Source organism: Pristiophorus japonicus, chromosome 22 (genome assembly GCF_044704955.1).
Source record: "Pristiophorus japonicus isolate sPriJap1 chromosome 22, sPriJap1.hap1, whole genome shotgun sequence".
Taxonomy (NCBI): domain Eukaryota; kingdom Metazoa; phylum Chordata; class Chondrichthyes; family Pristiophoridae; genus Pristiophorus; species Pristiophorus japonicus.
The window spans coordinates 53810158-53835078 of NC_091998.1; the positions used below are offsets into that span (position 1 = coordinate 53810158).

A 24921-nucleotide genomic window follows, 5' to 3' on the forward strand; every position below is an offset into this window, starting at 1 on the left:
TGAGTTAACTCTAATCATTGCATGGTATCTGTTGGGTGTGACACTGATTTAAGATGGAATTGTAAAGCAGACCATGTGGGTGTTGCTGAATGAGAAAAGGTATTGGAAACCTACCACCAGACTTTGCCTTCATTTCCCTGGGAAACTTGCGACATACGTTGTTGTAGTTCGTACAGATGTGGTGCAGGCACCATTCAGACAGCTGATGGGCACAGTGGAACTGTACAGAAAGCAAGAGAGAGATACAGTAAGCTTATTGTTGCTCTTCCTCCAATCTACTGCACAATGAAACTTTCTGTCAATCACAAGACCTCATTTAAATAAAAGTTCCCAGGGCCCCTCTCGACACAACTCACCTCCCCTTTTTTTTTCTTTTTCCAATGGCAGCTGATGATGATTCTGCCATTCACACTTCTAGACTCATCTTTTGTTGCTTAACTTGTGCCATCTCATTTTTGCCCATCATCCCTTTTGTCTCTTAAATCACTCCTGCCTTCCACCCTCAATGACTATCTGTCCCACCTGTGACAGGGACTGTGGTTCTCCTATTGGACTATTCAGTCACCTAAGGACTCATTTTTAGAGTGGAAGCAAGTCTTCCTCAATTCCGAGGGACTGCCTATGATGATGATGAGATCTTTCCTTTTGTTCTTTCCTGCCCTTTCACCTTTCAGGGCCCAGCACTTCCTGAAGAATCTATTGCATCTCAAACTTTTTCAGTTCTGGCGAAGGGTCACAGACCCGAAACAAGAACTCCGTTTCTCTCTCCACAGATGCTGCCTGACCTGCTGAGATTTCCAGCATTTTCTGTTTTTATTTCAGATTCACCAGATGTTCAGTGCACGAGAGCGGGAATTTGCCAGCAATAAACCGCAGCTCGGGACTCATGAGAACGGTCCACGGCAGTCAGGCGATTGGAGGGGAGGATGGGTTCCAGCACGATCGGAAGGAGGCCAGGGTTGGTGAAGCCCAAGGATTCCTCGAGGGATCTGGGGGCCGGGGCGGTGGGGGGGAACCACTCCTGTTCTTCCTGGCCCACAAGGAGTTCAACTCGAAGTAAATGTCTTAAACTTACCGTGGCCTCTTGTGCCAGTTGGCTCCTCCCACTACAGATCTGTTGCTGAGCTCCCGACGGCGCATAAATCCCCCTGCCTTGACGTTAATATTACATCTTGGCGCCGATGATGTCATCGTTAAGTAGGCCCCGCCTGCCTTTAACGGGAGCTGCGTCGATGGCCTGAGTCGCCCCGTTAATATTTACTGTGGCCAGGGTTTGCCGCGGGTTGCAGGAGGGATCGTGACTTTTAAGGTTTTAACCTCTCACCCGACCCTTTCCAGCATGTCAGTGGGGGAGGGGTGGAAGAGGTTAAAATCGAGGGCGTTGTGTCAGACTATTGTCTGAGGGGAGTATCACAGTGAAGTGCTGCTCTGGGTAAAAATAATTGCACCTTAATTTCATGAACAAGTTATGTGCGGTACACTTGTGGCCAGGACAGGAGCACAATTTTGTAGTTAAGCACTTTTAATGAAATTTGCACTTTGCCTATATTTCCTGTATCACTCGTCATTTTTGCCCTTTTGGTAAAACAAGTGATTCGGAAGCAGTTTTAATCATGACACTTTAATCAGGCTCGAAGTCTCTGCAGTTTCATCACGAGGCAAGCTTCCTTTTGATGAAAGCTAATTATATAGTTGAAAACAAAATCTCCCACGGGCCCGAGTGTTCACCTTGTTGAATGAGAATGAATTCCAGCATGATAATTGCAAAATTTTGATTGAAGGTTTACTAATTGAGGGATTGAAGTAATGAAATCAGTTCAAAAGGACAATATTCGCTTATTGTTCCATGCTTCCATTCCTCCAACTAAGCTCCATGTAACACCTTCACCGGAGTAGGTAGATTACTTGGAAGTTTATCAGGCATTCGATGTTAGGTGGCCGTAGGGAATATCTGATGTGGTTCTCAGCCCTAAAACCAGGAAAAACTCTGGTTTAATCCCAGTGTTATTTTCCCTCTGTTGCAGTGTCATCAGTACCACACCAGAATTGGCTACAGCAGTCTTGAGCTAGGGAGGGAGGAGAGGAGAAGGGATAAAGGAGGGAGGAAAGGAGAAGTAAGGTAGGAGAGGAGAAGGGAGGGAGGGAGGGAGGGAGAAGAGAGTTAGGGAAGGAAAAAAGAGGGGAGTGGAGGGGAAGAAAAGGGAGGGGAGCGGAGGAGAGGAGAAGGGAGGAGACGGGAAGGGAGAAGGGAGGGGAGAAGAGAGGAAGGGGGGGAGTAAAGAAGGGAGGGGAATGGATGAGAGAAGGGAGGGGAGGTGAGAAGAAGGGAGGGGAGGGGAGGAGAAGGGAGGGGAGGGGAGGAGAGAAGAAGGGAGGGGAATGGATGAGAGAAGGGAGGGGAGGGGAGAAAGAAGGGGAGGAGATGGAAAATTAGCCACGATTCCTACTCTATACAGCAATGCGAAGAACATCTGGATGTTTGAGGACAGCAGTTTCACTGTTTGTCATGACCCGACTGTCAACTAGCCTAATGACTCCCCTGTTGAGGCTGAAATGAAGATGGCTTACTGGAGAGTTTGTGAAACTGGGCCCTGGAATGAGTGTGAGGAAAATAGTTTTACAACTGTCGAAGACAACATTGGCCATTGCTCAACCATGAATAACTTCTCCACATTCAGAAGTGGTCTAAATTATCATCTATTTTCCATTCATATTTTTTCCTCCATCTTGTGAACAGCAGTATGTGTAAACAACAGTCTCTGTTTTCCTGTTGGGTTTGATACATGCTGAAGGACTTGCACATTGATCTATTGCTCTCTGAACAACACAAGTGATTTTCCTAGATTGACCTCTGCCACAAACATGTCTTTCAGTGTTCAGTTCTGTTAAATGCCATGGGAATCTGATGGTGGGGTAAGGTGATTTCCCCAAAGCAATCTTTCATTGTTGATGAAGATTATATTGTCCTCCCTTGAGTGAAGGGGCTCCCATAATTATATCTGTAGATTGGTTTAACATGATTGAAAATCATATATTCTGAAAGGTGTAAAAACAAATTGCACAGAAACTCCCAACATATACTCAATGCAATGATACGGCATTTAGATTGAAGGTCTGCAAAAGGTGTTGGTAGCATTGTGTGTAAAGCATTAGTCAGAAAGGTCAAGTGGTCAGGAGAAGGGTACATAACCGGAGGGTATTCTGCAGCAAGAGGCTCACCTCCTGTGCCACCCACCCACCCCACTCCACTCCCGCCCCTGCCCCCACTCCCCCCCCGAAAGCTTCTCCACCAACTACAAGGCACAGGTCAGGAGTGTGATGGAACACTCTCCACTTGCCTGGATGAGTGCAACTGCAACAACATTCCAGAAGCTGAGCACCGTCCAGGACACATCACCCGCTTGATCCGCCAAACCATCAGCTTAAACACTCACTCCCCCCACCACCGGCGCACCGTGGCTACAGTGCGTACCATTCACAGAGCGCACTGCAGCAACTCGCCAAGGCTTCTTCGACAGCACCTCCCAAACCAGTGACCTCTACCACCTAGGACAAGGGCAGCAGGTACCTTGGAACACCACCACCTCCAAGTCACACAGCATTCTGAGTTGGACATTTATCGCCGTTCCTTGATTGTCGCTGGGTCACAATCCTGGACTCCCTCCCCTATCAGCACAGTGGGAGCACAGCGGACTGCAGTGGTTCAAGAAGAAGGCCCGCCCACCACCTTCTCAAGGGAAATTAGGGATGGGCAATAAATGCCGGCCTTGCCAGTGACGCTCACATCCCGAGAATGAATTAAAAAATAGCAACTTTTGAAATGGAATTTCTCCATTTTGTTTGGCATTACATTTCTTTATGTGCAATCTCTACTTATTGCACTAAGGCAGAGAGTTCCATTGTCCATTCCCTGAGGCTTCAGAAAACACCTGTGACCTTGGAACATTTCTGTTATCTCTATGTTTGTGGCCAACGTGCAAAGTCGTGAGTAGGTTCGAAATGAGCACTTTATTGGACTAGTTTTAAGTAGTCAAAGGATTTAACCTATTAATTTCATTCAGATCACAAATAGCTGATGTTACCCTTCAAATCTCTCTTTTACCTGAGCCATTTCCAGGAATAGTAAAACATCTCCGTCTATGTCCACACCCAGGTGTGTCGCTTCAATCAACCCCAATACCGTGTACTGCTCTGCAACAAACCAATCAAATTATTCAATCATTCACCGTTTAATCACCAGCAGCCTTCAAAAGTATACAACAACACCTTATATTTATATAGTGCCTTTAAGATCAGCCATGATCTTACTGAATGGCAGCGCAGGCTCAAGGGGCCAAATGACCTTCTCCTGCTCCTAATTCTTAAGTTATGTTGGGCAGGCCACATAGTTCGCATGCCAGACACGAGACTCCCAAAGCAAGTGTTCTACTTGGAACTCCTTCACAGCAAACGAGCCAAAGGTGGGCAGAGGAAACGTTACAGGGACACCCTCAAAGCCTCCCTGATAAAGTGCAACATCCCCACTGACACCTGGGAGTCCCTGGCCAAAGACCGCACTAAGTGGAGGAAGTGCATCCGGGAGAGCGCTGAGCACCTCGAGTCTCATCGCCGAGAGCGTGCAGAAACCAAGCGCAGGCAGCGGAAAGAGCGTGCGGCAAACCTGTCCCACCCTCCCTTACCCTCAACGACTATCTGTCCCACCTGTGACAGGGACTGTGGTTCTCGTATTGGACTGTTCAGCCACCTAAGGACTCATTTTTAAGAGTGGAATCAAGTCTTCCTCGATTCCGAGGGACTGCCAATGATGATGATATGTTTAACATAGAAACAAGCTCCAAAGCGCTTCACAAAAGTGTGAGGAAAAAATGAATGCTGATACAAAGAAACAGAGATTTGGAGGGTTAACTAAAAGTTTTGTTGCGAGGAGGTCTTAAAGTAGAAGAGGGTCAAATGATAGAGGGGTTTGGGGAGTGAATTCTAGAAACAGATCATCTATGGTCTCGTTACCTTTTCACAGAACTACTAGTTCTCAAAACATAAATATTGTCTCGCTCGAAGCACTTCTCGAATTGCTTGCTGTACCTTTCAATGGACATTGTTGGAATATAAACAGCACTGTTATCAGCTGCATTCAATTACACTTAAATTTGTCACAGTCGATGAATACGCAGGCTGGATTCTGAAAACAAATTCCTCTTACTGTCCCATCTATTTTTGTCGAGGGAAGGACTGTGGCTGCCCTTTGTATCTTTGTACTTCCCTTACAGGCTTCCTGGCACACGATTGGTTCCTGAATAGCAAATCTTGGCAGCAAATGCTCTGACCCAAATTGCTGCTACACTTAAGGCCTTTCGTGACCAGTGAGCACCGCAGGGTACAGAGTATCTGACAGACACCGATAACAACATTATCATTCAGTTGGGAAGGATTCCCTTTGTCTTTGTTGGCACAGATGGAAACCATTCGCTCCATCGTGCCTGTGCCGGCTCTTTGAAAAAGCGATCCAATTAGTCCCACTCTCCCGCTCATTCCCCATAGCCCTGAAATGTTTTCCTGATTAAGTATTTATCCAATTACCTTTTGAAAGTTACGATTGAATCTGCTTCCACCGCCCTTTCAGGCAGCACGTTCCAGATCACAACTTGCTGCATAAAAAAAGTCTCCTAATGTCCCCCCTGGATTTTTTGCCGATGATCTTAAATTTGTGTCCTCTGGTTACTGACCCTCCTGCCTGGTTGAATTTCTTTGAGTTTGATTGGACCACATGTTTCTTTCTTACATTAGTGGTGCCCTTAAAGAGGTGCGTATTGTGCTGATGCTTGTTTGGTGACATTGGCGCAAGCCAGTGTCACCCTAATTGGTCCATGAAAATAAGCCCAAACAGCAGCGAGAAGAAGGTGGTCGAGAAGGCAGAGGCTGATTTCACAACTCTCCCTCGCAACAGATGTCTTGGTGAGAGCCACAGCAAAAACGTCATCTTCGGGACTCAGTCAACGAGGGAGAATGCTGCTGCTGTGAAACTGAGCTGAACAACTCTGGAGTGAAGGTTAATATTCTTGTTTTGCGGGTGTTTAGAGGGGTCCAGAGATTGATATTTCTATTCTCAGCCTCTGGAGATTTTAACATTCTTAGAATGAAACTATATAATCTCTACAATCTGGCCCTGCTCTATTTTATTAAAGAAGCGACAACTCTGAACCCTGTGGGTGCATGCGCCACTTCTTGTTTAATTAAGGTTGGATTTTGAAGCAGGACGTGTTTTCCCACAGTAAACCCATCACTGGTGTAACGTATTTGCTTCATGGGTTCTTTGCTTAAGAATGCATAGCAACACATTGTTATTAAGAACTAGTTGGTTTATTAGCAAAGGTTTAACAATCACACGACTCATCACCAGTTCATCCACTACGCTCACAACCACCTGCCTCATCGTGGATCCCCGATCCCAACTGGCTGGGGTTTTATTGAGTCTTGTGAACACCACATGATTGGCTAAGCTACTCACAATTCAACAGCTCAACTAACCTGTGAGCATACTCACCGGTGCGTACATTACAACCAGGAACAGACAAATGTTAAAATGATTATAATCAGAATATCAGAGCACGAGTGGCTCAGTGGGTAGCACTCTCGCTTCTGAGTCAGAAGGTTGTGGGTTCAAGTTCCCCTCCAGAGACTTGAGCATAAAATCCAGGCTGACATTCCAGTGCAGTGCTGAGGGAGCGCTGTACTGTCGTAGGTGCCATCTTGCAGATGAGTCGTTAAACCGAGGCCCTGTCTGCTCTCTCAGGTGGACGAAGAAGATCCCACGGTGCTATTTTGATGTGCTGTAAATTCACTGTAATCTATTTTCGAGTGATGTTGATTGAGGGATAAATATTGCCAGGACACACGGAGAACTTCCCTGCTCTTCACCGAAATAGTGCCCTGGCGTCTTTTACATCCACCCGAGAGGGCAGATGAGGCCTCGGTTTCACGTCTCATCCAAAAGATGGCACCTCAGACAATGGATGACTCCTTCAGCACTGCAGTAAAGTGTCAGTCGAGATTACGTGGTCAAGTTCTGTACTGTAGCTTGAATTTATGACTTCCTGACTCAGAGGTGAAAGTGCAAATGCTGAGTTAAGAACAGGCAGAATGAAGGTGAGGGCGATTAAAAAAAAACGTAAAAAGTAATCTTTTTTTTTAAACTAACCGCACTGAATTTTTCCCTAAATATTATTCAGTCTCTGAATACCGCAAACCTTGAATTAACTATTCAAACACAAGGTGAAGAAAGCTGAGATCACGACGCTTACCTGTTAACGCGACCAGGTGGGGTAGACAGAGGCGGTTTGCCAGTACTATGAGTTCCATGGAGTCCAGATCTGGACTCGAGCAGAACTGTCCTATGTACAGGTATTCCAGCACGGCTCGCATACAGCTCTTACTTGTGTTTGGGAAGTACACCTGTTAAAAGCGTAAAATCGTATTAGTAATGTCTCTTCACACTGCAGCCACGACCTGAATAACACCAAGAACTCACAATGACTTAGTGATGAAAATTACCACAACTCAATTTCTCCCTTAGACGGCGTAACTAGTTTTTTCTATGCCACATTCAAATTGAGAAACCTATAGTTCAGTACCAGCCAGGGCTCAGTGGGCAGCACTCTCGCCTCAGAGTCAGAAGACCATGGGTTCAAATCCCACTCCAGAGCTTTGAGCCCATAATTCAGGCTGAACAGTGCAGTACTGAGGCAGCGATGCACTGTTGGCGGTGCCGTCTTTCAAATGAGGCCCCACTTTTGCTCTTAGGTGGACGTAAAAGATCCCATGGCTGTTTTGAAGAAGAGCGGGGGAGTTATCCTCGGTGTCCTGACCAATATTTAATCCTCAACCAACATCACTAAAACAGATTATTTGGTCATGAGCTTATTGATGTTTGTGTGTGCGCAAATTGGCTGCTGGGTTTCCGACATGACAATAGTCATCATCATAGGCGGTCCCTTGAACGAGGATGACTTGCTTCCACATGAGTTCACAGATGTTTCAATGAAGGACCCGATGTTCCAGTCCTGAACTCCAATTGAGGGGGTGGAAGATGCCTGTGCATGGATTTTTTTAACTTGTGGTGACTGTTGCACATCATCCACCACACGGGCTCGACAGAGCTAGGTCTTTATCCAGTGGCAAGGGTTAACCAGGACGACTGGAGACCTGCTCTGCTGTAGGCACCTAGGGCCCAAGTTTCCACATGATTTGCGCCTGATTTTTAGGAGCAACTGGTGGAGAATGGACTATCTTAGAAATCGCAATTCTCCACATTTTTTTTTCTGCAGTTCTCGTCAGGTAGAACAATTCCACTTTGGAACAGAATTTTTTCTTCAAAAGGGGGCGTGTCCGGCCACTGACCCCTGATTTCAAAGTTTCCACAGTGAAAACGTACTCCAAACTAACTTAGAATGGAGCAAGTGAAGATTTTTGTAGAACTGAAAAAACCTTGTCTACACATTAAAAAATCAGACGCAGGTTACAAATTAGGCGTCCAGAACGAGGTGGGGGGGGGGGGGGGGAAGTCATTAAATTCTATAATAAATCCTTATTTATACTTATACAAATATTATACAAATAAATCCAACCTGAATAAACATTTATAAGCAAAGAAAAGATTAAATAAACCATCTTCCTACCTGTGTGAAAGTGCTTCAGCCAGGGAGAATTCTGCAGCCGTTCATTCCCGCGAGGGGGGGGGGGGAGGAGAAAGCCATTTGTTCCCGCGGGGGGGGAGGGAGGGGGAGGGAAACGGCTGCCTCAACTTTCTGAGGCTTCCTGCAGCCTTCTCAGTGCTGATGTGCTGATGGCAATGTGCTTTTATTAAAAAAATGTTCAAAAATTAAACAGCTACAAAGAACTACAAAAATGGCCGAGTGCCAATGTTTCCTTCACACTGCGCGTGCGCGAACGCTCCAACGCGTACGTGCAGCGTTGCCGGCAGGAAAAAAACTAATTTAAATGGTACCCGCCCCCTCCCACTTACAAAATCGGCGCGAGTGTAGGCTCCGCCCCCCTGGGCACCACGCCAAACAGACAAGGAGCTGCAGGGCGCTCCAGAATCGCGCGTTTTTTTTCCGGCGCCGTTTTAGGCGCGAAAAACGGGCGCCAAGCTCGGAGGGGCGCCCGTTTTTTATCGTGTGGAAACTTGGGCCCCTAGTGTGCACACGTATCGCAGTGTGGACTGGCCTGTGCTTCCCCTGGGCCCTCGGCTCTTCTGGGCCCTGTACCCTCATTCGCTGCAACTCCGCCATGATCTCTCGCCGCTCCTCCGCCACAAAAACACTTGCCGCACCTCCACCACGATCTCCTGCCGCACCTCCGTCCCAAACATTTGCCAAACCTCCATCACGATCACTCCCCAAATCTCAGCCACGATCCCTCATCAGTAACAACAGTGACTACATTTCGAAAGCACTTCATTGGTTGTGAAACACTTTGGGACATCCTGAGATTATGAAAGACGCAATATAAATGCAAGCGCTTTCTTTCTATATACAAGACGCAAGTCCATGAACCAAAAACTATGAGGGATTAATCATTGAATTATAGAAAATTACAGCACGGAAGGAGGCTATTGCGGCCATTTGCTCCATGCCAGCCGACACAATGTTGAATATACCAGTGTATAAACTGATGTGGGAACAGACAACACAAATGGATCTAAAAGCACTTTATAAAAATGTGTTTTGTAAAAAGAATGTGTTACATAATTGTGTATCCTGCACACACTCAAAATCAATTGATACACGCAACGTGTAAAACTATTGCAGCAGCTACTGACAGAGGTTATCAAGCCCACAATAATCCTGTGAGGACCATCATCATCATCATAGGCAGTCCCTTGAAATCGAGGAAGACTTGCTTCCACTCTGGGTTCTTCGGTGACTGAACAGTCCAATACGGGAATTACAGTCCCTGTCACAGGTGGGACAGACAGTGGTTAAGGGAAAGGATGGGTGGGACTGGTCTTCCACACGCTCCTTCCACTGCCTGCGTTTGGTTTCTGCATGCTCTCGGTGACAAGACTCGAGGTGCTCAGCGCCCTCCCGGATCACTTCCTCCACCGAGGGCAGTCTTTGGCCAGTCCAATACGGGACTGTAATTCCCGTATTGGACTCCCAGGTGCCGGTGGGGATGTTGCATTTTATCAAGGAGGCTTTGAGGGTGTCTTTGAAATGTTTCCTCTGCCAATCTGCTTTGGGAGTCTTGTGTCAGGCATGCGAACAATGTGGCCCGCCCAGCGGAGCTAGTCGAGTGTGGTCAGTGCTTCAATGCTGGGAACGTTGGCCTGGTCGAGGACACTAACGTTGGTGCGTCTGTCCTCCCAGGGAATTTGAAGGATCTTGCGGAGACAGCATTGGTGGTATATCTCCAGCGATTTGAGGTGTCTACTGTTTATTGTCCACTGTGTGAGGACCAAACAAACCCCCAGTACTGCAGGTACAAGATTAGCAACTCCAGGCACTGTGTTAGAATCATAGAATGGTACTGCACAGAAGGAGGCCATTCGGCCCATCGTACTTGTGCTCCCGAATTATCATCCAATTAGCTACCCAATTAATCCCACTCCCCTGCTCTTTCCCCATGAACGCATGTGGCGGGCTCACATGTACTGGCAGCTGTGCTGTGACTGCTGTTCCTTTGCAGTGAGGTGCACAGCAGGGAGGAAATCCGACTGAACACATCACGTGGTGGAACGAATATCGGTTCTAACTCGGATTGCCAAGCCTCCAGATTTGCCCTGCAGTCTCCAGGAATTAAAGATTCATCTCCGGGATACTGCTGTGAGCAACTCTGGGAGAAAAATTATTGGGGCGTTAAAAAAGTGTTTTTCTTTGAACAACAACTTGTATTTATATAGCGCCTTTAATGTAGTGAAAGGTCCCAAGGCGCTTCAAAGGAGTATTATGAGACAAAATATTTGATACCGAGCCGAATAAGTAGAGATTAGCGCAGGTGACCAAAAGCTTGGTCAAAGAGGTAGGTTTTAAGGAGCGTCTTGATTGAGGAAAGAGAGGCAGAGAGGTTTAGGCAGGGAGTTCCAGAGCTTGAGGCCCAGGCAACAGAAGACACGGCCACCAATGGTTGAGCGATTATAATCAGGGATGCTCAAGAGGGCAGAATTAGAGGAGCGCAGACATCTCGGGGGGCGGGGGGCGGTGGGGCTGGAGGTGGTTACAGAGCTAGGGAGGGGCGAGGCCAGGGCGGGATTTGATTACAAGGATGAGAATTTTGAAATCGAGGCGTTGCTTAAACGGAAGCCAATGTAGGTCAGCGAGCACAGGGGTAAAGGGTAAGCGAGACTTGGTGCGAGTTAGGACACGGGCTCCCGAGTTTTGGATCAGCTCCAGTGCTTTTAGTTCTTAATTGTAGAAATATTGGAGGCGGAGTAAAGGCTGTTCGACTGACACTCAAGAATCATCGAATCGGGTAACGAAGAGTCTGGTCACTTTCCAATTGGTGAGGGAAGGCTTTGAGGATCGACGTGTCAGGCGACCAATGGCGGGCATGTGGGGGCGGGACGTTTGGAGGCAGGAGGTCCTCCAAGAATATGCCCAGAGTTGGCAACCCTACTCACAATTCACTGCCACCCATGCAATGTAATTTTAGAGTATTTTGATGAGCCATTCATTCCCTCTCGCACTTACCAGGAATAGGCACAGTTCGAATAGGAAATCAGAATTAATGTAAACTGGGTGAAATTTGGAAAAATCGGAATGCATCTAATTGTTGCCGAATTAACATAGTGAATTATGAAGGTTGTGGTATTATCCAATTCCCACACCTGTATACTTACACATATCACAATACCCGACACTGGTACCTGTATATGCAGCATGATACAGAATCTGGGTATGCCAAGCATAGCATCCAATACTCGTACATATACAAGCTGCATAAAAAGAAAGACTTGCATTTATATAGCGCCATTCATGACCATCGGACGTCTTAAAGCGCTTTACAGCCAATTAAGTAGTTTTGGAGTGTAGTCACTGTTGTAACGTGGGAAATGCAGCAGCCAATTTGCACACAGCAAACTCCCACAAACAGCAATGTGATAATAAACAGATAATGTGTTTTTTTTGTTATGTTGATTGAGAAATAAATAGCGGCCAGGACACTGGTGATAACTTACATAACATAAGAAATAGGAGCAGGAATAAACCATACGGCCCCTCGAGCCTGCTCCGCCATTCAAAAAGATCATGGCTGATCTGATCATGGACTCAGCTCCACTTCCCCCCCGCTCCCCATAATCCCTTATCCCCTTATCGTTTAAGAAACTGTCGATTTCTGTCTTAAATTTATTCAATGTCCCAGCTTCCACAGCTCTCTCAGGCAGCGAATTCCACAGATTTACAGAGAGAAGGAATTTCTCCTCTTTGTTTTCAATGGGCGGCCCATTATTCTAAGATTATGCCCCCTAGTTCGAGTCTCTCCAATTGTGTTCCTAACACAGATGAGACTGCACACAGGGAGGTTAAAGTAACAATGACCTCAGTGTTTATTAAGACACTCCAGAGTGAGGAACAGGCCTTAGGGGCCGGCTTATATACAGTGCTCCCAAGGGAAGCTGGGATCCCTTGAGACTTCGGGGGATGCACTCCCTGGTGGCGGAACATGGGAGTGCATGCTTTACAGATACACATCACTCCCCGGCAAAGTCAAAGTGAAAACTATTTACAAGGTGAGGCGGTCGGGAGCCTTTCTTTCCCTGGTGGACCGCCTCGGTACAAATGTCTGTTCTGGTGTGTTGGCTGTGCCCTCGCTGGGCTGGCGTGTTATTGGCCCTGCAGGACTGCTGGGTGAGCCTGGCCTTGCTGGGCTGTTGAGATTCGATTTCCTGGTCCGGGGTGGTGTCGTTGATCCTTTGTGTTGTGTGTTGTGGGCTCGAAAAAGATGGTGTCTGCTGTGGGTTGTTCAGGGCGGTCTGTGAACCGCAGCCTCATTTGGTCCAGGTGCTTTCTGCAAATTTGTCCATTGTCTAGTTTGACTACAAACACCCTACTCCCTTCTTTAGCTATCACCGTGCCCGCGATCCACTTGGGACCATGTCCATAGTTTAGCACATACACAGGGTCATTCAGATCAATTTCCCGTGACACAGTGACGCGACCATCATTTACATTTTGTTGCTGCCGCTTGCTCTCTATCTGATCATGCAGGTTGGGGTGAACCAGCGAGAGTCTGGTTTTAAGTGCCCTTTTCATGAGTAGCTCAGCCGGGGGCACCCCTGTGAGTGAGTGGGGTCTCGTGCGGTAGCTGAGCAATACTCGGGACAGGCGGGTTTGGAGTGAGCCTTCTGTGACTCGTTTAAGGTTCTGTTTGATTGTCTGTACTGCCCGCTCTGCCTGCCCATTGGAGGCTGGTTTAAACGGGGCCGAGGTGACATGTTTGATCCCATTGCGGGTCATGAATTCTTTAAATTCGGCACTGGTGAAATATGGCCTGTTGTCACTGACCAGTATGTCAGGCAGGCCGTGGGTGGCAAACATGGCCCTCAGGCTTTCAATGGTGGCGGTGGCGGTGCTTCCCGACATTATTTCACATTCAATCCATTTTGAAAAAGCATCCACTACCACCAGGAACATTTCAGCGAGAAACAGGCCCGCATAGTCAACATGGATCCTTGACCATGGTCTGGAGGGCCAGGACCACAAACTTAGTGGTGCCTCTCTGGGCATATTGCTCAACTGAGCACACACGCTGCATTGCCGTACACAGGGCTCTAAGTCAGAGTCGATACCGGGCCACCACACGTGGGTTCTGGCTATCGCTTTCATCATTTCATCAGTACCCGGGTGTGTGCTGTGGAGATCCGAGATGAACGTCTCCCTGCCCTTTTTGGGTAGCACTGCACGGTTACCCCACAACAGGCAGTCTGCCTGAATGGACAGCTCGTCCTTTCGCCACTGCAACGGCTTGATTAGCTCTTGCATTTCAACGGGGATGCTGGCCCAGCTCCCATGCAGTGCACAATTTTTTTTACTCGGGACAGCAGAGGATTTTGGCTGGTCCAAGTCCTAATCTGGCGGGCCATGAAAGGTGATTTATCATTTTCAAACGCTTCCATGACTATCAACAAGTTTGCAGGCTGTGCCATTTCCACCTCCGTGGTGGGCAATCGTAGCCGACTGAGAACATCCGCACAGTTCTCGGTGCCTGGCCTGTGGCGGATGGTATAGTTATACGTTGATAGCGCGAGTGCCCACCTTTGTATGCGGGCTGAGGCATTAGTATTTATCCCCTTGTTTTCAGCGAACAGGGATATGAGGGTCTTGTGATTGGCCTCAAATTTGAGCTGGAAACCAAACAGGTATTGATGCATTTTCTTTACCCCGAACACACACGCTAATGCCTCTTTCTCAATCATGCTGGAGGCCCTCTCGGCCTTCGACAAGCTCCTGGAGGCATAGGCGACAGGTTGCAACTTACCTGCAACGTTAGCTTGTTGTAATACACACCCGACTCCGTACGACGACGCATCACATGATAGCACAAGTCTTTTACACGGGTTATATAATAGAAGCAGCTTGTTGGATCATAAAATGTATCTGGCTCTCTCAAAAACAATTACTTAATTTTTTCCCCATACCCAGTTCTTACCTTTACGCAATAACACATGTAGGGGCTCTCAGAAGGTGCTTAACCCCGGTAGGAAGTTACCAAAATAGTTGAGGAGTCCCAGGAACGACTGCAGCTCCGTGACGTTCTGTGGCCTGGGCGCATTCCTGATCGCCTCTGTCTTGGCATCTGTGGGCCGAATGCCGTCCGCCGCGATCTTTCTCCCCAAAAACTCCACTTTTGTTGCCATGAAGATGCATTTTGACCTCTTCAGCCACAGCCCTACGCGATCCAGTCGCTGGAGGACTTCCTTCAGGTTTTGTAGGTGCTTGACGGTGTCCCGACCTGTGACCAATATGTCGTCCTGAAAAACCACCGTGCATGGTACCGACTTGAGTAGGGTCTCCATATTTCTCTGGAAGATCGCTGCAGCCGACTGAATTCCAAACGGGCATCTGTTGTAGATGAACAGTCCCTTGTGCATGTTGATGCAGGTGAGACCCTTCGAAGACTCCTCCAGCTCCTGCGTCATGTAGGCCGAAGTAAGGTCGAGCTTGGTGAACGTTTTGCCTCCTGCCAGCGTCGCAAATAGGTCGTCTGCCTTAGGTAGCGGGTATTGGTCCTGCAGTGAGAAACGATTAATAGTTACTTTATAATCGCCACAAATCCTGACCGTGCCATCACTTTTGAGTAGTGGAACAATTGGGCTGGCCCATTCACTGAATTTCACTGGGGAGATGATGCCCTCGCGTTGCAGCCTGTCCAGCTCGATTTCCACTCTCTCCCTCATCATGTGAGGTACTGCTCGCGCCTTGTGGTGAATAGGTCTTGCCTCTGGGACCAAGTGGATTGCACCTTTGCCCCGGAAAATTTCTAATGCCTGGCTCAAAAAGGGAAGGAAATTTGTTAAGAACCTGGGTACATGAGGCCTCATCGACATGTGATAGCGCTCGGATGTCATCCCAGTTCCAGCAGATTTTGCCCAACCAGCTCCTTCAAGCAGTGTGGGGCCATCGCACGGGACAATCCAAAGTGGCAGTTCATGCACTGTGCCTTCGTAGGTGACCTTGACCATGGCGCTGCCCAGGACAGTGATAAGCTCTTTGGTGTACGTTCTCAGTTTCATGTGGATAGGGCTCAGGGCTGGTCTGAGTGCCTTGTTCCACCGCAGTCTCGAAAACATCTTTTTACTCATGGCGAGCGCCAGTGTCCAGTTCCAAGGCTATGGTAAGCCATTCAATTTTACATTTAGCATTATATGTGGACATTTCGTCGAAAATGTGTGCACCCAGTGTACTTCAGCATCTGCCTCCTCTCTCTGAGGCTCGAAATTGCTTTGATCCACCATGGACCGATCTTCCTCTGCCACGTGGTGGTTAGCAGGTTTTGCAGAGCTTGCAGCTCGTCCGCAAGCTCGTTGGAGGTGCCCATTGTTCAACAGCTCTTGCAAACATACCCTTTGAAGCGGCATGAATGGAAGCCTCCACAACGCCAACAAGGTGTGAATTGCCTTGCATTCATCCTTTGTTGCGGACCCTGAGTCATCTGGGTCACCTGAGGCCTGCTGGCAGATGCAGACTCGTGGTTTCTGCCCTGTACATTTCTGCTCACAAACACAGTTCCATGGTTAATTTATGAACATTGCTAGCACTTGTGTGCTGAGAGATTTATTTGGTGTTATCACTGGTGGACATAAACGCTTGTGCTATCGCAATGGCCTTACTGTCAAAAGTTTTCATAGGACGGTCGCGTGGCCAATGCCCAGTACAAAAAGGTCTCTGAGCATTTACTCCAGGTAGCCATCAAACTCACATTGTCCTGCAAGTCGCCTTAGCTCGGCAACGTAGCTCGCCATTTCCTGACCTTCAGATCGCTGGAATGTGTAGAACCGATACCTCGCCATCAGCACGCTCTCCCTCGGGGGTTTCACCGGAGCCAGATGATTCTTCATGAGGCTGTAGGTCGGGCCCCGCAAACCGTGAGGAGGACCGCTCTCCTTTTTGCAGCGCTTCCTTCTCCGTCCAGCTCGTTGGCTACAAAGTACTGGTCGAGCCGTTCGACATAGGCTTCCCAGTCCTCACCCTCTGAGAACTTCTCCAAGATGCCCACAGTTTGCTGCATCTTTGCGTTGGATTCGTATACTCGTCGGCAGTTATTGTGTTCCTAACACAGATGAGACTGCACACAGGGAGGTTAAAGTAACAGTGACCTCAGTCTTTATTAAGACACTCCAGAGTGAGGAACAGGCCTTAGGGGTCGGCTTATATACAGTGCTCCCAAGGGATGCTGGGATCCTTTGGGACTTCAGGGGGATGCACTCCCTGGTGGCAGAACATTGGAGTGCATGCTTTACAGATACACAACATCTCCCATCAGTGGAAACATCCTCTCTGCATCCACCTTGTCAAGCCCCCTCATAATCTTATACATTTCGATAATATCATTTCTCATTATTCTGAATTCCAATGAGTAGAGGCCCAACCTATTCAACCTTTCCTCATAAGTCAACCCCCTCATCCCCGGAATCAATCTAGTGAACCTTCTCTGAACTGCCTCCAAAGCAAGTATATCCTTTTGTAAATATGGAAACCAAAACTGCACGCAGTATTCCAGGTGTAGCCTCACCAATACCTTATAGAGCTGTAGTAAGACTTCCCTGGTTTTATACTCCATCCCCTTTTCTTACCTGCACTTCTTCGAAATAATGCCACGGGATCTTTTACATCCACCTGAGAGAGCAGACGGAGCCTCGGTTTTGCGTCTCATCCGAAAAACGGCACCTCTGACAGTGCACGCTCCCTCAGCACCGCACTGGAGGGTCAACTTAGATTTATGTGCTCAAGTTCCTGGAGTGGGACGTGAACCCACAATCTTCTGACTCAGAATCGAGAATGCTGCCCACTGAGCCACAGCTAACACAACATAATTTAATTGTGTATACTGTCAACGTGTGTTTACACGGGGGATAGCTGTCACTTTTTAGGTAAAACACATACACAAATACAGCTGTTGCATCACTGAATGCACCTTTCCCTCTCTGTAATACCAGCTCCTTCATGCTGCACATCCCATGAAATCTTACAGTCTGTGTGTTTTGTGCTGTATTGGAGTTGACATTGGCACATACACTAACCAAACATTAACAGGTAAATAGCAAGGGGTGGGTATCAAGTTGAAAGTCTGGGATGGGACAATGCGAAGAATCTAGCTGAGCTTGAAAAGAGCTCCTAGAATCAGCCATGATCTCATTGACTGGCGGAACAGGCTCAAGGGGCTAAATGGCTTCCTCCTGTTCCTATGTTTCGAGGTCCAGAGAATAAAACATTTGAGGATAAGAGTCACAGAATAGGAATGCTTGTTGGAGAGAATTACACTGAGGTAGGATACAACAGGTTTTTAATTGATAAGGGACATAGGAACAGGAGGAGGCCATTGAGCCCCTTGAAGCTGTCCCGCCATTCAATTAGATCATGGATGATCTTGTCTCTTTAACTCCATTTACCCGGCTTGGTTCCATTGGCTGAGAACCTCCACTTTTGTGCTTATTGCCCAAAAATGGGCATTATTTCTGGCGTGGGCGGTAAAAAAGGATTTTCAGATCGCCGGCTTCTCGCCCATTCTCAAAACACCTAGTTTACATTTTTGAAAATGGACGTTACCGCGAGCGATATCAAATGGGTGGCAGTGTTAAATTTTTTTGACCTTCTGTCGTGAAGTGTGGCCATCCTGAGCAACGGCATGGCAACACTCGATTCCCGCGATTCGGGAGGTCAAGGGTCACCATGACATGCGCAGAAGAGGAGACGGAGAGAGTGGGAGCTCAGAACGACTGAAGGCGTGGCTGGGTGTGCTGTGGCTGCTTTGGGAGGAAGGAAGAAGACTTTCGAGCTTCACAGCAAGTAGGCAAACAAGAAGTAGCTGTTACCATCCACATATTTGGTCGAATTTGTCCTATAATGGAGAGAGGAGGAGGCATCACAGCACGATGTGGAGACTGATGCTGGAGAGAGCAGTGAGGTGGGAGAAGAGCACATTGGAGGCCGCAAAAGAGCCAAGAGGTGCTCGGACGAGGAAAACACATCCCTCCTGCAGGAGGTCGAGTCACGTTGAGGTGATTTGACATAGGGAGTGCGTGGGAAGCCCACCTCAAAGGCCGACCAGAGGATATGGACCGAGATAGCAGAGGTGGCCTCGTCGGCGACCAACGAGGTGCAACGATGGAACGACCATGTGGGATCCGCAAGAGTAAGTATTACATTGAGTTACATGTACTTATGTATTTATAAAATTTGGTTTGTAACAGTCACGAGTGACTATCAGCAGATGTGAAGTCTTACACTTTTACCGGAAATGTTTTATTCAAAGGCTGCGGTCACGGTGTACGTCTTTAGGTAAAGAATGATGATAATCATAATAATTCTGATTACATCTGTCGGTTATGTCTCTGTGACCGTACCGAGCAATGATATCATGCAATGATCTCATGCCATGTTGTTCTGTCACCTTTACAGAAGAAGCTATCGAATGATGAGGTCCATGCAGAGGCAAACGGGTGGGGGGCCACCAGTCCCCAGCGACATCACAGAGATGGAGGAGCGAGTGCTAGCACTCGTGGGGAAGCACACCCGGACGGCCACGGACGCATCTGCAGACCCTGAAGTGATGCCACGTGAGTAAAGCTCACACCATTGCGTGATTAATTAGCAATCTCGTTGTGCGAGGCCCCTTGGGGAAGAGTGACCATAATATGGTGGAATTCTGCATTAGGATGGAGAATGAAACAGTTAATTCAGAGACCATGGTCCAGAACTTAAAGAAGGCTAACTTTGAAGGTATGAGGAGTGAATTGGCTAGGATAGATTGGCGAATGATACTAAAGGGGTTGACTGTGGATGGGCAATGGCAAACATTTAGAGACCGCATGAATGAACTACAACAATTGTACATTCCTGTCTGGCATAAAAATAAAAAAGGGAAGGTGGCTCAACCGTGGCTATCAAGCGAAATCAGGGATAGCATTAAAGCCAAGGAAGTGGCATACAAATTGGCCATATATAGCAGCGAACCCGGGGACTGGGAGAAATTTAGAACTCAGCAGAGGAGGACAAAGGGTTTGATTAGGGCAGGGAAAATGGAGTACGAGAAGAAGCTTGCAGGGAACATTAAGAAGGATTGCAAAAGTTTCTATAGATATGTAAAGAGAAAAAGGTTAGTAAAGACAAACGTAGGTCCCCTGCAGTCAGAATCAGGGGAAGTCATAACGGGGAACAAAGAAATGGCGGACCAATTGAACAAGTACTTTGGTTCGGTATTCACTGAGGAGGACACAAACAACCTTCCGGATATAAAAGGGTTCGGAGGGTCTAGTAAGGAGGAGGAACTGAGGGAAATCCTTATTAGTCGGGAAATTGTGTTGGGGAAATTGATGGGATTGAAGGCCGATAAATCCCCAGGGCCTGATGGACTGCATCCCAGAGTACTTAAGGAGGTGGCCTTGGAAATAGTGGATGCATTGACAGTCATTTTCCAACATTCCATTGACTCTGGATCAGTTCCTATGGAGTGGAGGGTAGCCAATGTAACCCCACTTTTTAAAAAAGGAGGGAGAGAGAAAACAGGGAATTATAGACCGGTCAGCCTGACATCGGTAGTGGGTAAAATGATGGAATCAATTATTAAGGATGTCATAGCAGTGCATTTGGAAAGAGGTAATATGATAGGTCCAAGTCAGCATGGATTTGTGAAAGGGAAATCATGCTTGACAAATCTTCTGGAATTTTTTGAGGATGTTTCCAGTAGAGTGGACAAGGGAGAACCAGTTGATGTGGTATATTTGGACTTTCAGAAGGCTTTCGACAAGGTCCCACACAAGAGATTAATGTGCAAAGTTAAAGCACATGGGATTGGGGGTAGTGTGCTGACATGGATTGAGAACTGGTTGTCAGACAGGAAGCAAAGAGTAGGAGTAAATGGGGACTTTTCAGAATGGCAGGCAGTGACTAGTGGGGTACCGCAAGGTTCTGTGCTGGGGCCCCAGCTGTTTACACTGTACATTAATGATTTAGACGAGGGGATTAAATGTAGTATCTCCAAATTTGCGGATGACACTAAGTTGGGTGGCAGTGTGAGCTGCGAGGAGGATGCTATGAGGCTGCAGAGCGACTTGGATAGGTTAGGTGAGTGGGCTAATGCATGGCAGATGAAGTATAATGTGGATAAATGTGAGGTTATCCACTTTGGTGGTAAAAACAGAGAGACAGACTATTATCTGAATGGTGACAGATTAGGAAAAGGGGAGGTGCAGCGAGACCTGGGTGTCATGGTACATCAGTCATTGAAGGTTGGCATGCAGGTACAGCAGGCGGTTAAGAAAGCAAATGGCATGTTGGCCTTCATAGCGAGGGGATTTGAGTACAGGGGCAGGGAGGTGTTGCTACAATTGTACAGGGCCGTGGTGAGGCCACACCTGGAGTATTGTGTACAGTTTTGGTCTCCTAACCTGAGGAAGGACATTCTTGCTATTGAGGGAGTGCAGCGAAGGTTCACCAGACTGATTCCCGGGATGGCGGGACTGACATATCAAGAAAGACTGGATCAACTGGGCTTGTATTCGCTGGAGTTCAGAAGAATGAGAGGGGACCTCATAGAAACGTTTAAAATTCTGACGGGGTTAGATAGGTTAGATGCAGGAAGAATGTTCCCAATGTTGGGGAAGTCCAGAACCAGGGGACACAGTCTAAGGATAAGGGGGAAGCCATTTAGGACCGAGATGAGGAGGAATTTCTTCACCCAGAGAGTGGTGAACCTGTGGAATTCTCTACACAGAAAGTTGTTGAGGCCAATTCACTAAATATATTCAAAAAGGAGTTAGATGAAGTCCTTACTACTAGGGGAATCAAGGGGTATGGTGAGAAAGCAGGAATGGGGTACTGAAGTTGCATGTTCAGCCATGAACTCATTGAATGGCGGTGCAGGCTAGAAGGGCCGAATGGCCTACTCCTGCACCTATTTTCTATGTTTCTATGTAAAGTCAATAGATGCCACACCAACTCATATCTGAACAATCATATATGATAGCTGATTTCTAAAAATGTCATAGAAATAATGCTGGCCTAATGAAAATCATTGCAATGCACAATGTGTTGATGGTCATGAAATGTGAAGGCTGCGATGAGTTTGAGAGCGGTGGTGCTTTTGTCGTGCATATGCTGTGTGTTGCGCTTGACGCACCCGATACTCCTCCAATAACCTTATTTGTGTCTTGCAGCTCAGCCAGCATCGCAGCCCCAGGCAAGGCCACAGAGGCCAGAAGGTCGGGGCGCGGGGCAGGAGTCGGCAGATGATCCAACTACATCTGGTGCTGAGGAGCTCCGATTATCGCCTGTCAATCCGCTGGGTCTGTTCTCGATGGATGAGTGCGTGGACTTCAAAGAACTTGCATCGCCACGCTCCAGAAGCCATTCCACCCCAAGGCCATCTAGTGGTCCTCCAGTCATTCCCGCCTCCATTCTGGAGGTACCGGCCCCAAGCACCCCGCCACAGGGCACCCCATTTGTCCCCAGGATGGCGCCGACCCAGCAGAGGCCTCGTGGACGCGGCAGGTCTGTTCCACGAGCGCGACATGACAGTGGAGAGATGGTACAGTTGTCCAGGAGGACTGTGGACTGTGGACATTGGTGACCAGTTTCTCAAAGCATTGGGGGGCATATCCCGACACCTGGCCACCATGACCGAGTACATTCTGTGCATGGCGGAGCCCCTGGATGCGATAGTCAGGAACACTGCTGCCACAGGCCTCCCAGTGGTCTCTGAGCGCGGCACTCCACCCCTAGGTTCCGCACTACCACTTCGAACGACAGATGAGAGCAAGGACCAAGATCCTGCTTTTGTATCAGAGAATGTTGCCCCCTTGGCACCCCCCGCTCCCGTACCCGTGCAACCAACGCATCTGCCTTCATCCCCCCCAATGAGGCACCGCCTGAGTAGCTCCTCGGCCAGGCGCCATGGTGCGAGGAGGGGAAGGAGTAGAGTTGAGGTGAAGGAGATGGGGGAAGGAAAGTGAGGTGCATGTGCACAGGTGATGGCTATGTTATATCTCCATCTGGATGTATGCAATTTGTTGCAATGTATGGGGGCTGGGGACCACGCTCCTACTTTGCCTTTGTATTCTGTGTTGGTGGACGTGTTGAACCTGTGATTTATGTCAATGGTGGAAAAAGTGGTGTGTGGGCAGGGATTGGTGTTTTTGGTTGTGATACTTATGATTTCAGACCAATGTTGGGATTAAACTTTTGTTATTGAACATAACCTTATTGCGCTTTGTCTCACATAGCTGCACCGTTACACACTGGTGATTCCTTACCATGACAGGGTTAAATACAATTTAACATCAATCAACGTAAACTTTAACTGGCACCAAGGTAATGGGCACCATTGATGTCTGAGCTGCACGCACACAGCAGTGTGTTAAGATGTCACTCACATCAGCGCTCTTTCAGTCAAATCTTTCCGATATCAGCTCCTCATGTAAGAGAGGAATTTAACAAATGCCAGCCACACCGTTGGCGGTCGTTACGGTTAGTTCCACTTTTTGTGGGCGGTTTTTTGAGCGAGTGATATTGTGGGCGATATGTGTGCGAGGTGGTGAAATTGAAGATGGGCGATCTCCATGGTCGCTAGTTTGTGTAAATATGCTCTTTACGACAAAGAACAGTGGGCAGGCGTTAATATTGCATCTCAGCGATAATTCCGTGCAGAAAGTAATGCTGGGCGAGATTATGGGTGTTGAATTTACCCATTCTGCTGATTCTGCTCCAAAAAAGTGCTGAATGTTTGCTGCCTTCGTTTCACAGTTGCGCGGTATGTCTGTACTTTTCCTTCACTACATGTTATACAATCCAACACACAAAGTGAAAATGTGGCATAAATCTTATTAATCAGACAGGAAGCCGTTCAATCATCAAGGACTTAATGGACGATATCTGGGCGTTATACGTCATTTCAGCGGTAAAATGGGTGTTAAGTGAGCATTAAGCATGCAAAAAAAGTGGAGGTTCCAGCCCTATATCCCTTAATACCCTGAATAAACCAAAATCTATCAATCTCAGTTTGACATTTTAATTGACAGAGGATCAGTCAGAGATATTCAATTTGGTACAGGGTGGAACACAGGGAGAAGAGCACAAGCTGAAATGATGTAGGACATAAAGCACTAAGAGGGTAGGTGGATTTTTGGAGTAGCTTATCAAGAAAGGTTGTCGGGGCAAGTAGCTTACATCTGTTCAAGGTGAAACTGGTAAGTATCCTGAAGAGTAATGCATCACTGTTTACAACTGGTAGGGCAGCAGAAAAGATGCTTGGTCTTTTATGGCCTTGAGATTGTGTATGTTTCCAATAGTTGTAACTCTAATCAAGACATAGCGGACGTAACACTAAAATATTTATGTCTTCTCAAGATTTTGTTTTGACTACATTCAGAGCAACGATCTCTGGTTTCACACAGTTTTTGCCTTCTAATTTTTGGGCAATTTTAAGTCTCTCCAAAAGGCATGGGTTTCTCACGGGCATTCTCAAGTACCTTGCCCAAGTGGTCACTAGAAAGTAATCCATTGGTTGCAAGGCACATTGGGATATAATGAGGACGTGATAAGGTGCTATGTCAATGCAGATTCTTTCTATGCATGTGTGGGCCTGACTATGACTGTTAGCAGACTGTTTGTAGACTTCTCACTCTCTCGTCCTGTGACAGTTGGAACTGGTGCTCTCCACTCTCCTGTCCTGTGACAATTGGAACGGTTGCTCTCCACTCTCCCATTGCGGTAGGAGGGAGGGCTTTAGTTTCCTGAACAATTGGGACCGCTTCTGGGGTAGGTAGGACCGATACAAGTCAGACAGGTTACACCTCAACAGAGACAGGACCAATGTTCTCGCGAGTGGTTTTGATAGTACGGTTGGGAGGGCTTTAAACGAGCTTGGCAGGGGGATGGGAACCCAGGAGAGGGCTCTGAGCTAGTTAGAGTGGGTGAGAGCTCAGATGAACAGAACCCCAAGAAAGAATACAAAAGGCAGGAGGCAACAGAGCAGAGTAGCACTGGGGTAAGTGTAAACCACAAGGTGATAGGAAGGGACAATATGTATGAATATAAAGGGGCTGCAGGAGGGGTCAAAACTAAAAATCATGGTTTAAAAACTAGTATTAAAACACTTTACCTAATCGCACGCAGCATTCGAAACAAAGTAAATGAGTTGACGGCACAAATCATTACAAATGGTTGCAGGGTGGCCAAGACTGGGAATTAAGCATACAGGGGTATCTGACAA

The 24921-nt window shown here is 47.5% G+C and overlaps 1 protein-coding gene across 1 annotated transcript in view; it reads right to left on the reverse strand.

Moving 5' to 3' along the window:
- The window catches only part of LOC139234769 (rho-related BTB domain-containing protein 2-like), an 89604-nt gene that overhangs the window by 20596 nt on the left and 44087 nt on the right, over window positions 1-24921 (reverse strand). The window contains exons 7-9 of the mRNA XM_070865460.1: window positions 7299-7449; window positions 4103-4191; window positions 115-220 (exon numbers count right to left, since the gene is read on the reverse strand). Coding sequence (XP_070721561.1) covers window positions 115-220; window positions 4103-4191; window positions 7299-7449 — 346 coding nt within the window. The remainder of the gene's footprint in view (window positions 1-114; window positions 221-4102; window positions 4192-7298; window positions 7450-24921) is intronic.